General features: G+C 36.6%; 1 protein-coding gene across 1 annotated transcript in view; it reads left to right on the plus strand.

Annotated features, from left to right (window-relative positions):
- Positions 1 to 16366, plus strand: part of SLC1A3 (solute carrier family 1 member 3) — a 64422-nt gene that overhangs the window by 30034 nt on the left and 18022 nt on the right. The window contains exons 4-5 of the mRNA XM_027446545.3: positions 14250 to 14454; positions 15852 to 15894. Of these exons, the coding sequence (XP_027302346.1) occupies positions 14250 to 14454; positions 15852 to 15894 (248 nt within the window). The remainder of the gene's footprint in view (positions 1 to 14249; positions 14455 to 15851; positions 15895 to 16366) is intronic.

Raw genomic sequence — 16366 nt, forward strand, 5'->3', positions numbered from 1 at the left:
AAGCTTGCAGCTTTTGCTTTTCTACTGCTTTCACATCTTTACCTGTAGCTGGAATGCCATGGTCTGCATCCCTAGTTCTCATGCATGAGTGCAACTCCATCATAGTTGATTCTTTGTCAGTTTGTCTTCAGTATAACACAGGCAGCACAAAGATAATTGCCATAACCACTCGTGTAGAACAGAAACATCTAAACAACCAAGAACATTCCCTCAATCAAGAATGTTCCTGAGGGTGCATTCTGGGGACACCAGGACTACTGGGAGTACTTGCTCACCAGCAGGAGTAATGCACATCATCCTTTCATCAACATTATAAAATCTGACAGACACAAATTACTTCCTGCATTAGCTGCACAGATTGCTGCAGAAGGGCCATCTGCAGACCAAACCCTATGTGTATAAGCAGAAGGTTGTCAGCTCTCGAAAACAGGAGACTCTAATGCTCTCCTTAGGTACTCCACCATTGTTTTCACCCTCAATTATTCTTTTTCCATGTTTTGATAATAGGCAATTGTTGACCTTTAATGTATTATTCCAGTTTAATTGGGAAATTAAATGTAATTACTGGATCTGCTATATGCTGCCCTTTAGCTATATATCTGGGTTAAAAAGTTCTCTAAAACAGGTTCAACTTTGTCATCATTGCTGGGGGCAGAGATATTAAACACCTATCTCTGGACAGCGCTGCTGAGTGCCCCACCTGAGCAATTGATAATGAGGAATGCCATTGCACACCACAGAAACTACAAGACTCAAACCTGGGGTCTGAGTTCCATTGAAATATTTGATTGTCTGGAAGAGGAGGAAGACTGCTTAGCTAGCAGTTTGTCATTCATCGCCATTCACTGGTGAGGGAAGTTGAGGAGGAGAAAACAGATAGTGAGGACAGAAATTTCTAGCTGGGGAAGGATTTGTTGAGACTACAGATATAACAATCATCAATGTCTGGGATTTGAGCTGCATGTTAGTCACAAAGCAAATCCTGCATCCACTATAATTCTTTTTAACCAGGTGCCTCTACTAGTGCATATTTCTTCTTTATTTTTTCTTCCTAGTTATTTCTGAATATATTTTGTATCCTCTGGTTCAGACCTTGAGAAATGAATACTACAAAAGGTAAATAGTGCCATCATATATGCAGTGAAGATTCTCTCAGAAGATATCATTGCAATTTAAGAGCTTGCCTTGTTGCTAGGAATTGCTTTCCAGTTGTGTCACAGTTACTTTTCATAGCTGATAACTTTCTGCAGGTACATGACATAGGGTATGGTACCTTTTCCTTATTTGTCTGTTGCAAAGTTGTCTCTAAATTAGTGCCTGAGGCAGCCATGAACACAGCAAAATGTATGCTGAAACATGGAATCTCTTTACAGAATTGACAACCTGTTATAATTGTGTGGAAAATCTCTTGATGTGGACTTTTTCAGGTTCACATGAGTCTAATCTAGTTTTCTTCATGTAAGTCAGTCCAGGGTGATGTTATATGGCTGAAGATTGATGCAGAATTCACACAACAACCCACCAGCTCCAGAAATCACTACTTGGTTTGGTTTGGTCTAGTTTTGGTGATCATTTAGTCTAGGAAGTTTAATTTTGTCTATGTCTGGGCATACTCTGCCACTTCTATGTACTGCCTCAGATATGGGCCACCATGATGACTTTTTCCCCCATTTACACCAAGCCTTTTTCCTTTTACTCTCTTTAGGACTTGATCTCCATAGGTCTGACTGAGCACAGTTGTCACTGATACATACCACAGCAAAGTCAATTACATTCACTTAAAAGCCCCATCTGTCTGTCCCTGGAAGGTAGCAAGTACCACCAAAATTCCAGAAATAGCGAGAAAGAAATTTCTACAGGTCAATGATTGTTCTCAAGGCTAGCTTTTCTTGAGTGGCCTGTCTCAGAACTTCTCAGGTCAACAGTGGTGGTGTGTTTAGTTTTTCTCATCTTGACACAAAGTAAATTACTGCAAAGCATGGCACTGCCATCTGAAAGAGGGACATGTGCAATCTGTGCAAACACAGATTCCTCAGACATTTGCACAGTTAGAAGAACAGGGCAGTTTAGTGCATCACAAACTCAGTTCCTGCTATTGTGAGCACATCTTGCAAAATGTCAAGAAAAACAGTTGGAACAGTTACCTCTTAACTTTTGTCTCCTCAGTTCATCAGATACAATTGTCCCATGTACCTCTATAGGTTTTTTCTTGAAGGAACTTTTTTCTCTGCAGGAGTTTTACCAATGATTGTCTACAAAGAGAAGTAAATTATGATACAGAACGACTTGTGGAAAAAAAAAATCTCATTATTTATGGGGCAATACCATATAGGAAGTTAAAAGATCACATTCTTTCCAGTTTTACACAATTGAATAACAATTCAGTTATAATACCTAATATGAAATATGGGAATAAAGAAAACATTAGAGTGATCTACTCTCCTGCCATCAGAAGTGTTCAGATCTTAATGATATTCTTAAAGACTCATCCTCTCTGAATGTCAAATATCTAAGCATATTTTTATTCTTTGGATGTGAATAAAAACTGAACAGCAGACTATACCCTGAAAACCCATGAGTCAGACAACAACAAGTACGTATTCTACAAAATGTTGATTTTTAAGTTATTCCAATATTTAGAGAGCTTGACATGTAATTCTTGAGTAGTTAGAGCTGTCAATTCTAGTATTATTCTTTAAACAGTATTCTCTATCACTACTTCATGGAAGAGTTTGAAGGGCCTCATGAAGTTGCCTTAAGCATGTTTTCAGGAGCAGGTTTTTAATGGTAACATACTTAAAGAGAATTAGATTTTTTTTTCAGATAATTACACCTTTCCACCTTAGGCAATTATGCCACTAGCTCTTTACTGGTGGTCGATAAGAAAAAGAAAAGTACAACATAGTAGTAGAAGTATAATATTTGCACTAGAATTAACATGCTGATACTGTTTCCTCCCTCCATAAACAGCTCAGTCTACTTGTATGCAAACCTAAATACTTACTCTATTCTAACATTTCACCACCCACTTCTAACTTAGATTTGAATATTTGATAAAATCAGAGATTCTCCAGTGAATATATTTCCTTTTCAGAGCTAGTGAAAAAATAAGTTTTGGTCAAGGGTTCACCTAATGAATGGCTGTTTCATTAATGAATACATTCTTGCACTGAAAATCAGCTTTGTCCAGTATTTACAATTGCAGTACAACTTAACTCCCCAGACCCTGAAAACAAAGCTAGAGAACATTAGCTTACTAAGCCTGCTAATGTCTATCTCACAGCTAATGAAGCTGTGCAAAGGACCTGCAACCGCAGAGAAAATAAAGCTTTCAAATTCAAGATGTTTGATGTCCAATGTTTAACAGATCATTAAAAAGTAAATAAGCTTCTTCTCTGTTCTGCTAACATCACAGTCCAAAAATAACAGTAACCTAAAAAACAAAACAAAACCTAAAAAACACTTCTCTTTCATCTGTTCAGTTTTAAAGCATTTGCTATTTTCTTTGGTACCTCATACCTCTCACAGAAATTCACATGCTAAGTCCTACTTGTAAGCAGATGATGCATAGATGGTTCTGTATATCATTTGAATCACGGAAGCCAAAAAAAATTTTTTTCAGCCACACTTAGCACCATAATATCTCAGAAAAGAATTGAATAATATTATTAAAAAGTACTGATTGCTACTGTCAGGCATTCCAAAGGAAGGCTTAACTTCTTCCTACTGCCTCCTACAAGTCTGTAAGGTGGGGAAAGACAAAGCAAAAAATGTACTACTTTGATGTTGCAAGGCTGTAACTGAATCAGTGACCCAGAGTTCAAGAGGTCACAGAAACAAAGGAGAGAAGAGAAGGAAAACAAAAGCCCATTCACATGAAACTCCAGTTCCACACTTTCGTAATGAGTTCTCAGAACAGCCTTAACATTATTACCCAACTCTGAAAAAAAAATTATCCAAAGTGTAATGGCAATTTAAAGTGTAATGGACTAGTTGCAGTGAAAGTAATGACTCCTTAGTGGTATACATATGGCATGTTACCAGTGGACCTTGTGAGCTGGAGTTCAATGATCCTTCAGGTCCCTTCCAACATGAGCCATTCTATTCTATGATTCTATAGCATTAAAATCCCAGGGCCCGACCACCCCCCCCCCCAAAAAAAAAAAAAAAGAAAAAAAAAGGTAAAATTCATGTTCATTGCCTTTTAAATTCTTGGCACAGAGATAGGGTGTAATTAAATCATTGTTTCCTCCTATGGTCTGTAAAAATAAATAAATAAATAAATACAAATATGCTAGTGATCTCATAAATTAGGATGTCCTTATTTATTATTAAAATATTAGCAGGCAGATTATAAGTGGTGTTTTAAAAAGCTGCCAGTTCATAAAATTGAAAGTGTCTTTACAATTTTCTCTGCAATGATGTCTGCATTGGATCCCATATGCTTCAAACAGGTGCTGTATACTTGATAAAGGAAGTCTCAGATTATTTCTAGATTCATTATTAAAGGAAGATTCAGGTCTTGATGGTATTAAAGAAATATGCAGAATTTTTGTTATCAAATCCAAGTTAATGTTATTCTTTGAAAAAGAAGAGTCTAAATAAAATCTATATTGTCAAATAAGTTCAAATTCTAATGCAAATAGTGACATAAAAGAGCTGGTAAGGACCAATCCTGTGTATTTCCTTTTGACAGACAGAAATTACTATCTAGCAGTACATATTATTTGTAGTATCAGAGACTGAGGCCCCACTACACTAGGTGCTGCACCAAAGTCACTGTGGTATTGGTGGCAATGTCTTTCAGGACAAACTTCCCAGACTGAGAGAATGTTATGTCTAAACTGCTGACTTCACTGTCATAAATAGATAACAGATATTTTTAAAGCAGTTTGGGGAACAGACCAGCAACAGCAGTGTGGAGCTCCATTCAAGCTGATTTGTGGTGCTTCAAGTGAATGCAGATAGTACTACAACTTGGCAGAAATTAAAATTATACCTGAGGTGTGAGAAGAGAAAAGAAGGGAGCAAAGTAAAAATCAATCAAGAACAGCTTATAAAAGTATACAGAGTGTTGTAAAGAAGTACAAACTCAAAAAATGCCTGACAAATGGGAAATAATACAATAGACTAAAAGGATTATAAGAACACGTAAACACCAGCGTAGTGTCTGTATCACAGATAGTAAGCAACAGCTCCATGAGCAGCTCAGATAAATTCTGTGCAAGATCAATAGATAAAACTGCACCAGACAACTAAACTGCTAGCTTGAAAGCAAATTGTTCAAAAAAATAAAATAAAATAAAAAAATCACATGTTGCTAACATATCTAAAGGCAATGTCATGCAGTTCTTTCCCAAAACGTCCTAGTATTGCTGAGTTAGTAAAGAAAGATGATGTCTCAATATTTTAAAAGTTTTGCTAGAATTAAAATATGAGCAGAAACCTGATGGACAGGTTGTCACTGTACAGACTAGGAGCACATCACTATTGGTTCAAATCTTAGTTGAGTCACATCCAAGTGAGCAAAACTTCTTTCCAAATGATTGCTGCTGCATGAACTTAATCAGTTTCAGATTCTAGTGTGCAATCATCCAAATAAGAAATACCATCACTGTATTATTAGAAGTTTTATTGAACAGCCAAAAATTGGCTGGCCATCAGTGCTGGATCACCTTTTGAGTGAGAAGGTGATGCCTCCTTCTTAGAGCTGTGACAAATTACAAATTGGTACAAGTATTTGGTACAGATTTTGTACCTCAAATCCTATGTCAGTTTGCAAACAAAGATTTATCCATCTCTACCTTTATATTTCTATTTTTTTAAGTCAGGCAACCTAAATTTTCTAAATCTTGCACTTCACTGACTAGAATTGTGTTCATTTCATTTTTATAGCAGTTCAATAGATGTGCCTCTTCAGACATCTATTACGTACTAAAGATGTAAAAGCAAAATGCATTTTTACATTAGACTGCATTACTAGTTAATGTTCCTTTAGGGATACCTTTAATCTCACATCTGGATTCCAAAGTATGTCATACTATGTTTTGCAGTAGCAGCTAAGTTAGATCAGGAGTGCATTAGCATAGTAAATAGTTTACGGCTTCATCATGTGATATAGAGCCAGTCAGATAACAGAAGACTAGTACATCTGTGGAATGTTGTTTAATAAGTACTGCACATACAAAAACATGTCTTTGAAGGGCTCCAGGCACAGTCTGCCAAAATGCAGACCTGCCTTTTAGCAAATTAAAAGCTTCCACGTGTATTTTAAGGTACTGTTTTATGAAGTTTACAGAGTACTACATAACATGCTTAACAGCATTCAGAAGGGCAGGTTATCCTTATCAATTGTATCTTACCAGAATGTAGTATGTTTTGTCATTAAAGTAGATATTTTTGGCAATATATTCAGAATAAGTGAAAAGTGGCATTTTTATCCTTGACGAATAGAGTAGAAGTCTGCTTTAACTACTTGCATACTTATTTCAGTCTTATAACAACATTACCTGTAGGATTCAAGCTATCTTAATATGCTTTGGCTTATCAGCTACCACAATTAACTTTTTTTCTGATCAAACTGAAATAACTTACTTATTACATTATTTTATTACATTATGTTTTTCTTAGGCAAATGTTCTGAGCTCATTGTTTCACTCCTGATACAGAAAATGAGTAGCTTTATGCCCAACAAGAATCCTATTTACAGGAAAGATTAGGCCAAATGTCTGGATATAAAATGATGTCTTTTTAGAATTGCACTGTACAGGTAGCAGCAGTGTTTTGTTACCAAAAAAAAATAAAATAAAATAAAAAATGTGAGCTGCTATTTTCTGTGTTCCTGGGTCTCTGATTCTTGGCTTGAAGACAGTCAGTCCTTTGTACTCTGTTATTACAATGAGGTAACCAAAGAAAGAGAGTCTTGGTTTGAGACTGTCAGCTGTTACTAATCACTGCTCCATGGCTTGCTGTGAATCCCTGCTTGCCTCTACCTCCTGCTCTGCTTAGCACACATAAAGAAGATAAATTACTCCCTAGTTTCCCTTCAAAAAGCATATTGTTTGGCACATTCCAATACTGTGAGCAAAAGATGGAATAATGCAAAGAGTTAAACGGGTATCTAAACAGACCCACAGCAGGCTTCTTCTCAGGCAGATGTGAGTTTCAGGAAATGTACTTCTCCAAACATACTCTGGTATCTTGCAGCCCCTGAGAGTAAATAAACTATGGTCTTTATAATAGTACACCATTTTCCTTCAGTAACAGAAATATCACTAACACTCAATAAATGCAGCATCTAAGTGCTATTTACATATCTCCTTTTACTGGGGGCTGTAAGACTTCGGTGTCTAAAATTATTTAGCAACAACCACTGTCTGGGGAAGATTACTGAATTCTTCCCTGCCTTCAGTGACTGACAGTCCTGAGACAGAAGAAATTTAAAGTAAGAAAGTGAAGCTGTTTGTGCAACTGTAAAAAGTACTGTGGAAGCAAGCTAAGTAAGAGAGCAAGGTTATGGAATAAACTACCACAAGAACAGCTAAGGTAAAATTAGCAATTGATTTGAACCTCAAGCTTGAGAAATTTATAAACAAGACTGTATAATGTATTTGCCTGTTGTATCAGAGTACTATACTTGATTGACCAGGAAACACTTTCCAACATAAATTACCTTATTTTTTAAAAATAAGACAACTTTTGTTGATGCACTGAAACCAAGAAGAGGTTCATACCATTAAAATGAATTTATTCCACTGACAAAGCAATATTGGTGATGAATGACAACAAAATAATCTTTCATTATCCATGGTTAACTGAAAGGTAAAAATCACTGTAAAGCCAATGGAGATTACTTGGGTTTCTACCATTGACACTGATCAGTACTGTTCTGACAGTATCTTACTGTGTTTTAGCATACATACCCTTTTCCAACTGCAGTTGGAAGAGCATAGCTGCAGACAGGAGGATGAAGGCCAAAGGATCATTATCAGTTACATGTATTTACTATTTTTCCTTAGAGTTAGAAAGGGATGGAGGAAATACATTTGCCCCAAGCACAAATTACACCTATTTACTAGCATATTTTTTACACTGTGTCTGTCAAGAAGTATTGGCCCAACGGGAGTATGATGTTCAGTCTGCATTACTGTGTTATTGCATGTGCAAAACCTTTCAGAATTTTTAAGAGTCAGGTGTAACTCAAGCCAATAGCTTTATGAATACCAGGAATATATACATATGGTAAGGTGGAATCCTCTAGAAGTTTTTTTTTTTCCTCTTCTTCTCCTTTTTTTTTTTTTTTTTTTTTCTTACCATATGCAACCTTTCTGCTTGCTCTAGTGGTAGAGAATCCACAGAGAAAGGCACAACACTTCATTTAAGTGTTTATGTGGTCTCTTGGAATTATCTTTATGCAGATTTTTTGGAAGGCAGTGCTGGCTTGAGAAGCCATGGCCCTCCAGAACTCTCCAGAGCCCAGGTGTTCTTTTACACACCTTTTGTTCTCTCCTTGTCATTCAGCTGGTGCATGTTGTTTGCTCAACTGTGTGGTGAGAACAGAGACAGCTTAAAGATAAGCACTGCAAAGTGAGGAACACAGAACTCACTTTAGAAGCACTGCTACCAAATAGCAAAGGATGTGGTCTAACAGTACAGACAACCTGAAGTAATGGCTGCCAAGAGCTGCCAAAAAGGCTAGCTGTCTGCCTCCACACATGCTCTCCTTCTGCTTCCCTTGTAAAAATTTTGGTGTTTGTATGACCTTAGGATGAATCACCACATCCTGAGGTGATTCAGAAGACTGACAGAAAAAAAAAAAATGACCCTACAAAAAGCAAAGTGAATAGCTTTCTGGTGGAGTTGGACTACAAAGCTGTGGGGCATTACTGGTCCTTCAAGAGCCTCTCTAGACACTTAATTGGCTCATTAAATTGCATTACTACATCCCAGCCATGGGTTTCATTAGTCAGTTTGGCTTAATCACAGTCATGTAACTTTGGATCAAACATAATTACTAATTTTCCTGTGAGATTTGTCAAATGTTCTTAATAGACCAGTAAAAATTATTAAAACATAGAATTTCATTATTTAAATTTCCATATTCATATAAGAATAAATTAAATTGAGATTTGGGGACAGCTTGTCCCATTGGTTCATGCAAAAATGCATACAGAACTATATTTCAGACTTGTACTTTATGGGGTTTCAGGAAATCATTAGCTGTATTAATTTAATTCATTAACTTCACTAATTTATAAAGTTTTTGAAAATATTATTTAGCTTTTTTCTTGGCAATTTTATTCTTCTATTGCTATTGCTTCTAAAAGAAATAATCTTGAGTTTGGACTAATTTGGGCCCTGATCCAGTGAAGGACTCAATTGTCAAAACTTTAAATATTATTTGACTTTTATTTTCTGGGAATGCTCAGCAGTTATTAGAATAAAGCTTTAGAGCTTAATTAATTGTGTTAATTAAAGTCAGGCAATACTGCCACTGTCTTTTCCTAACTAATGCTTTTCCTTAGAATTTTTCTGTCAGGATATTTTACCATGACCTTGCACAGTGTTATTCATTTCCAGAAATCCTCATCAACATACACAAAAGAGATTGTTCTTATGGTCTCATACTGAGCGTTTACTCATCGCACAGTGGTTAGTAGATGTAGGGGGTCGGGAGTAGCCCATTTAAGACTGCTTCATTAGGAGAGTGAAAGACAACCTAAAAGAAACAAAATTAGGGCAACACTCCTGAATCAACAGTTACTATTATTGCTGTTCCACCATAGGAGTCTTAACAAGCAAATGCAATTTCCTAATGAAGAGACCCCAAATAATAAACAGGAAAATAATTAGCCGTAAAAAGATGTTCCGTTCATAATGCTTTATTTTCACAAACTTAGTCTGAAACATCAGTCCCAGGAAATTTATACAAAAATCTACATTAGCAAGAAAGTACCATCAGTACAATTCTGAGATATTGAATAAGGAAAAGATAATAATTAAAAAAAATAATGATCTTAGAAAACCTCTTTTTTTACTCACATCAGTGAATATTTATGAGGACCATACTACACAGTTTGTTCCACACACACATTCAGAATTGGTTCATCATTTTATGTATTTTAAAACTTCTTTATTGTGCATAAAAATTAATTTTAAAGTAATCAAAATTTAAAAATATTTTGCATATATCTTTTATACAAAACACAAGAATTTTTGTCTAGGAAAGCAAATACCAATAGAGACACCTCCAGATTTAGAAATTTCAGTATTCTGTATAATTTAGACTCATAAGTACAATAAAAATATAATTAACATAAATCAGTAATAATATGGTAGCTATTCAAGAAAATTGCTGCATGATCATTTCGTGATAATTTGCAGACCCATGATGAAATTAAGTGAACAATCAGAGCAATCATATTAACAATTCACAAATCACACTTAACAATTTAACAAATCACCTAACTAGATTTTTTCTCCTTTTCCCTCCATCCTTTCTTTCTCTTTTTCCTTCTTTTGCAACTACCCTGCTTACTTGCTTGCTGCCTTTTCTATGTCCCAAAATATTTTCATTTCTTCTCCAACAGTTCTGTTGAAGAACCACTTAGGCTTTGCTTTTTGTCCTGGCAAATGAAACTCCTCATTACATCTTTATTTCACCCACAGCATGACTGATTCATCACTTATTTCTCAGGAGAGAAGAGTGTGTGAAGGGAGAGGACAGGCAGGGGTATGGGTCTGTTTGTAGTCTCACAGACTTATGCCTGCCCCTTTCTTTCTTCCCTTCCTTCCCTCCCTCCCCATCAACACTTAAAAAATCATTCCCATTCACGTTGTTTGCGAGCACACGCTAGGAGGAATTACGGGCGCTCTGCTGGGGGTTGCCTTGACAACTCCAGGGCATCCCTGTGCGTGGGGACCGGTGGCCCAGCAAAGTTTCCCAGGCCCCTTGGGGAAGGGGAGGGAGGAGGAGGAGAGGAGGCAGTGAGAGACAGAGAGGCAGGAGCCAGAAGCCATGGGGAGGAGAGAGCAGCGAGTGGGATGAAAGGGGCACATACATCTCCTTTGGGACAACGGGAGTTTTGCTGGCTGGCTGTGAAAAGGCACACTGAGGATACAATGGTTTGTGACACATGAAAGCTTTGGAGCGAACTTTATTGCTTCTTCATTAAGGACACTTCCAGAGACTCATTCAGCTCTAAAAAATCCCGTCAACATCTTAAAACAGAAGGAAAACAACCCCCTTCATTTTCTCATGTTTTAAGAACAGATTTTAAAAATTATTTAGCTAAGTCTTGCTGTTGGTGTGCTGGAAGCTTTTGCAGATTTGGCCCTAGAAGGAACTGAATGTCCATCCTTGGGTTCCCATTACCTCCAGTGGGTGGGAGGGAAGGCTGCCCAGCAGCTCCCCAGTAAGGGCTCTCTGAGGTGAGAGCTTACTTCCCCCTCATATAGCTTTTGTTCATACGTACGCCTGGTATCCCTCTGCTTTGAATGCTTCCTGCTATACATGCCATGAGCAGTTAGAGCCCAAGAAGAGAGGAACTGCTGTTCCCTACTTTCAAGCTGAGAAGTCATTTATATGATAAGCAAGAGCAGAAATGAGACTGAGCAACCTAAAGCAAGGGGCCATGTAGTCACAGCCAGAGCACATAATAGGAAACCAAGCTGGAAAGCAGCTTACAAAGAAAAGAGCATGACTCTTGCTCCCTGACATATCAGTTACACACAGTTCACCACTTGATCCCAGAATCAGTCCAAGAAAGAAATAGGATCACAAGCTTTAATCCTTCAACACAGCAACCTTCAGTGCCCTACACTGACTCCTAGTGATTTTAGCAGTGCAGGCTGCTCAGCCTCCTCTCAAGTGTGGAATACAAAGAAAGATCAGAATTGGTTAAAGCAGTAGGCTTGTATGCCTGTGAGCCACATAGACTGGCAGTGCTCAGCATCTGATCCTGAATCTATTACCTGGAAATGGCAGGATTCTGGAAACCGATTTAAAATCTTTGCATTTCCTTTTTTTTTTTTTTTTTTTTTTCCTTCAAATTATATAGATTAAATTCACCTTTCCATCTTCAAGATGTAAACTAAGGTTAAAACTGATTTTAGCTAAAATGAAAAAATGTACAACCCACTGCTTCTATTTTAGAAATAACAAGTAAAAATGTAAAACTGCTATTAAAATATATAAAAACAAAGTTGTCTGGACTAGGATGCATGCATTCATTTTTCACTTTTAAAATTACATTTCTTTTTAAGTTATACAGTAATGCTTTAAACATAAAATTTCTAACAAATGCTGTCAGATATAAATACTACAACTCAGTAGCAGATCTGAAAGACTGCAACAATTGTTAGCTGTATTTTTCTATACTGGTTAATTATGCTTGCATTTGCATTATTTTGAGGACTCAGAAAACAATAAGCAATCCTCCATCCACCCACAAGATTTCTTTCCTGTTCACAAAAATAAGAAAACATTTTATTACTTTTAGCATTTACCATTTTCCTCACAAAATTTCAAAATATATGAATGAAAACTTACCACATATATTATCATCCATGACAGTGATGGAAGAGCTGAGCAGAGAAATGAAGGATCCAGGGCTTCAAATGTTGGATTGCCATTTTCAGTTTCTTACTGTGTTCCTAACACTTCACTCTTCTGTTACAATAACACATAAATCAAGCCATTCAGAGTGCAAATCTAGTGGTCTCTCTTTGTAATTTATTTTGTGGGTACAAATCTTACTGGCTGTAATGGTTTCTGCTGAGAGAACAGGAGAGCCCTAGGTGAAATTAAAAGGGTAAGTATGAAGCATGAGATTGTTTTTTTTACTTTACTGATCAGAGCCTGAAATGCAGCCTTGACCTCAGTTACATCAGTGACTATCTAGAGTAGTTTCACTGTACCTCCAGTAGCACGTATTTCTTCATTTAAAAGGAAAACAGAAGTTCAACGTATCTAGTAACAAGCATTTTGAGAAAATACTTAGTTTTGCCAGGTCATGATTCTGGTCTTATGTCTCTGTATTATTCATGTTCACATGCTCCTTTTGCCTTATTTTATATGTTTTCTCTTCTAAGATTGGTGCTCAGAGCAGGAGCTGGGCAACATTCATTATATCCTCTATGTTCAGAGGATGCACCTACATAAATATGTGAGTGGTCAGTAAAATTTTGGATCAGACAGTGCCATATAACAGTGCATTGAAGAAGATAATACAGCAAAGAGATCCTTCCATGACCCCTTTCTTCATTCTGCCCTTTGAAAGCATTATTCCAAAAGAAAGAGCACTGGTGTAGGACAGATACTATAGCCACCAAGAATGGTGAAGTTACTGACTACTTAAAATTTTAAGGAGAAGGTGCTAAGAGGCACTTTAGGTAAACAAACAGTAAGTGCACCTGTTTGGAAAGAGAAGTAGCATTTCCATTTGAGAGTCCTCATGAGACACTCCTGAGAGTGTCTTTCCCTGGCAGAACTGCACCTTCATTTAAAAACCACTGTGTAGCCCTGTTGGTGCAAACTGGTGAACAAATACTTTAGCAGATGCCATACTGAGCACCCTAGTATTCACATTAGACCAGACACATTGAGAACAGCCAAGAATTAGGATTAATGTCAAAAGTTTTGCAAAGCTTATAAAGGACTCTAAATGCGTATTCATAAAATAGCAAGGATTTTCTGAAACAAGCTAACAACACTTTATCTATTTTAAACTCCCATGGCTTGGGACAGAGGTAAACTCAGGTCATTCCATTAAGGATTGAAGAAAACTCTTCATAAACATTAACTGTAGCAAATATTATCAAATTTCTTGAGAGTACTCAGTTCTCTTTTTTACCATTGCCAGTTAGGTGCAGCACATTTATAAGTCACATTTCTCAGATTAAGGCAACTATGTTATTAAAAAGATAAAAGTTGACTCACTGGATCTAGGGAGTGCCACACCATGTCAGACCAACAATTGTTGCCTTTTACAAATGTAAACAAAGCACAAAAAGCTGTAATTCTTACAATAAAAAATGAAATAGCAAGTATTATGTGTGGTAGCAAGTATTAGGGGTGGGATGTGAAAACAGTGTTAGTATGAGCTGCAAAAGAGCGATGGTTTATGCTGGGTAGCTTTAAATGTAAAGGTCTTAAAAATTCTTCCCACAAACCTATTTTCATTATGCTGAGTATGTAGTCATTACTCACAACTGTATGAGGTGACCATGTTTGTGCTTAAATTTACTAGGAATTGCTGCCCTGGATAGTAAAGCATCAGGGAAGATGGGAGTCCGAGCAGTAGTCTACTACATGAGTACTACAATCATTGCTGTACTGATTGGTATAATCATTGTGGTCATCATTCACCCTGGGAAAGGTACAAAAGAAAACATGCACAGAGAAGGCAAAATTGTGCAAGTGACAGCAGCAGATGCCTTTCTCGATTTAATCAGGTATGTCTATGATATTGCACATTTTCTGTACCAATGTCAACAACAGTAATATTTATATTTGCATGAGAAAAACAGTGGATAATTGTAGATAGTGACTGTGTAAACTAGCCAAATTTCTTCCAGCTATGCAATATCACTGTTTCTAACCCCTACAATGCTACAATACATGGATTTATGTTCAAATCAGGCTGTTGCAAGGGAAGAAGCTGCTTTTAATATTCAAAGAAAGAAAGATTCTTTCACACACAAAAGAAACATTTCTGCTTTCTGCATGGGTCTTTTCCCCTCTTTCCACATCACAATCCTTATTATCCAAATTCCTCTGCTTTCTTTTACTTCCAACTTTTGACAGTTTTCTCACTTCACTTGAATCACTGATTTAGCTATTAATATTGAATGGTAGCTGCCAATTTGCGTGCATCTACTCAGCTTTCTTAAATAATATGGATGGGAAATAAATTCCAGGAACATGCAAATAAAATGCTTGAAATAGAGGGGCACAGATATAAAAGCTTGTTTTCTCCTTGCTCAGAGACTCTGCAATACCTCTTTTGTAGAGCTAATATGTCATAGATGTATTCCAGGGAGTAGGGAAGCTGAGGTTTTGAACTCAGGAGCTTTTCCACAGGTAAAGCCACCAAAATTTTGTGTTCCACTAACCCATTTGGAGAAGCCAGAGACATGGAGAAAGGCCTCCAAGAGTCATGCTGCCAGGAAGGGGGACTTCAGAAAGACCCATGAAGAGGTTTGCACTCAGATTCCTCCAGATTTGTTCAGTTAGGCTGCCTCCAATTCCCTCAGAAATATCACCATTCTGGAAAGCGAACAAACAGACTCCCATATGTAACAAATATACACACATGTATGTAACTATATGTCCGTGTTATTATTAAAGCATACTCCAAATTCAGAAATATTTAATTTTTTAATCACAAGGCAATAAATTGAGTAATGAAATTCATGCTGTGCTATGCGACTGCAAAAAATGTTTGAGAGGTAGAAAAGAGTTAAATATTAATAACTTCTTTATTAATCTGGATTCAGACAGAATTAATAAATACAAACTTTAATTAATAAATACAAAGTCAGTACAGACCCAGAGAGCTTTGTTCATTTGGTAAATTGCTAATATCCTGCTTCATAAAAAAACCTGCTATGCAATGTTGGATCCAGAAATTATAATTGACATGGTCTATCCCACCCTACAGCATTTTGTCCTGATAAAGCTAACCAGGCCAATGATGTATGCAAAGCTCTACTCACTGTATGCATAAATATATATTCATTTTAGGGTTCCTTTGAAAATTAGTTGGTCAATCCTTTTGTTAGCTGTGCCACTGCCTAAGGTATTACTAGAGTCCTATTACTTCTCATATTGTTTTCTTTCTCTTTCACAGAAATATGTTCCCTCCAAATCTGGTGGAAGCTTGCTTTAAACAGGTAAAAAAAAAAAAAAAAAAAAAAAAAAAAAAAAAAATCCATCTAGAACATATAATAAAGTAAGACACTTTCACGTAAAAGCATTCTCTTTAATAATATCCTATTGTTGTATTTGTACTTACAGCAGAAACAAACCTTTTATGTCCTGCCATCTGTCACCAAAATAACCCCCAACTAAGTCTGATCTTTGTTTTCAATCTTATCATCTCAGTATTTGCTGTAAGAAGGGAAGAAAACCCACCTGGCAAAACAAAGCAATAATTTTTTTCATAATGTCAAAGTCATCAGTATACAGCAACCATCACTAAAGGGAATTTAGTTTTCAGAAAAAGTGTTCTATTAAATTGTGAGATACTGAGATATGCACCATCATACAAAGACTGGAATGTGTTCAAGAAATGTCTCAAGGAAAATGTGCATAGGTTGGAAACTGAGACAACTTTGTGGACATCAATAAGCAAATCAAACAAGG

This window comes from Anas platyrhynchos, chromosome Z (assembly GCF_047663525.1).
Source record: "Anas platyrhynchos isolate ZD024472 breed Pekin duck chromosome Z, IASCAAS_PekinDuck_T2T, whole genome shotgun sequence".
NCBI classification, from domain to species: Eukaryota; Metazoa; Chordata; class Aves; order Anseriformes; family Anatidae; genus Anas; species Anas platyrhynchos.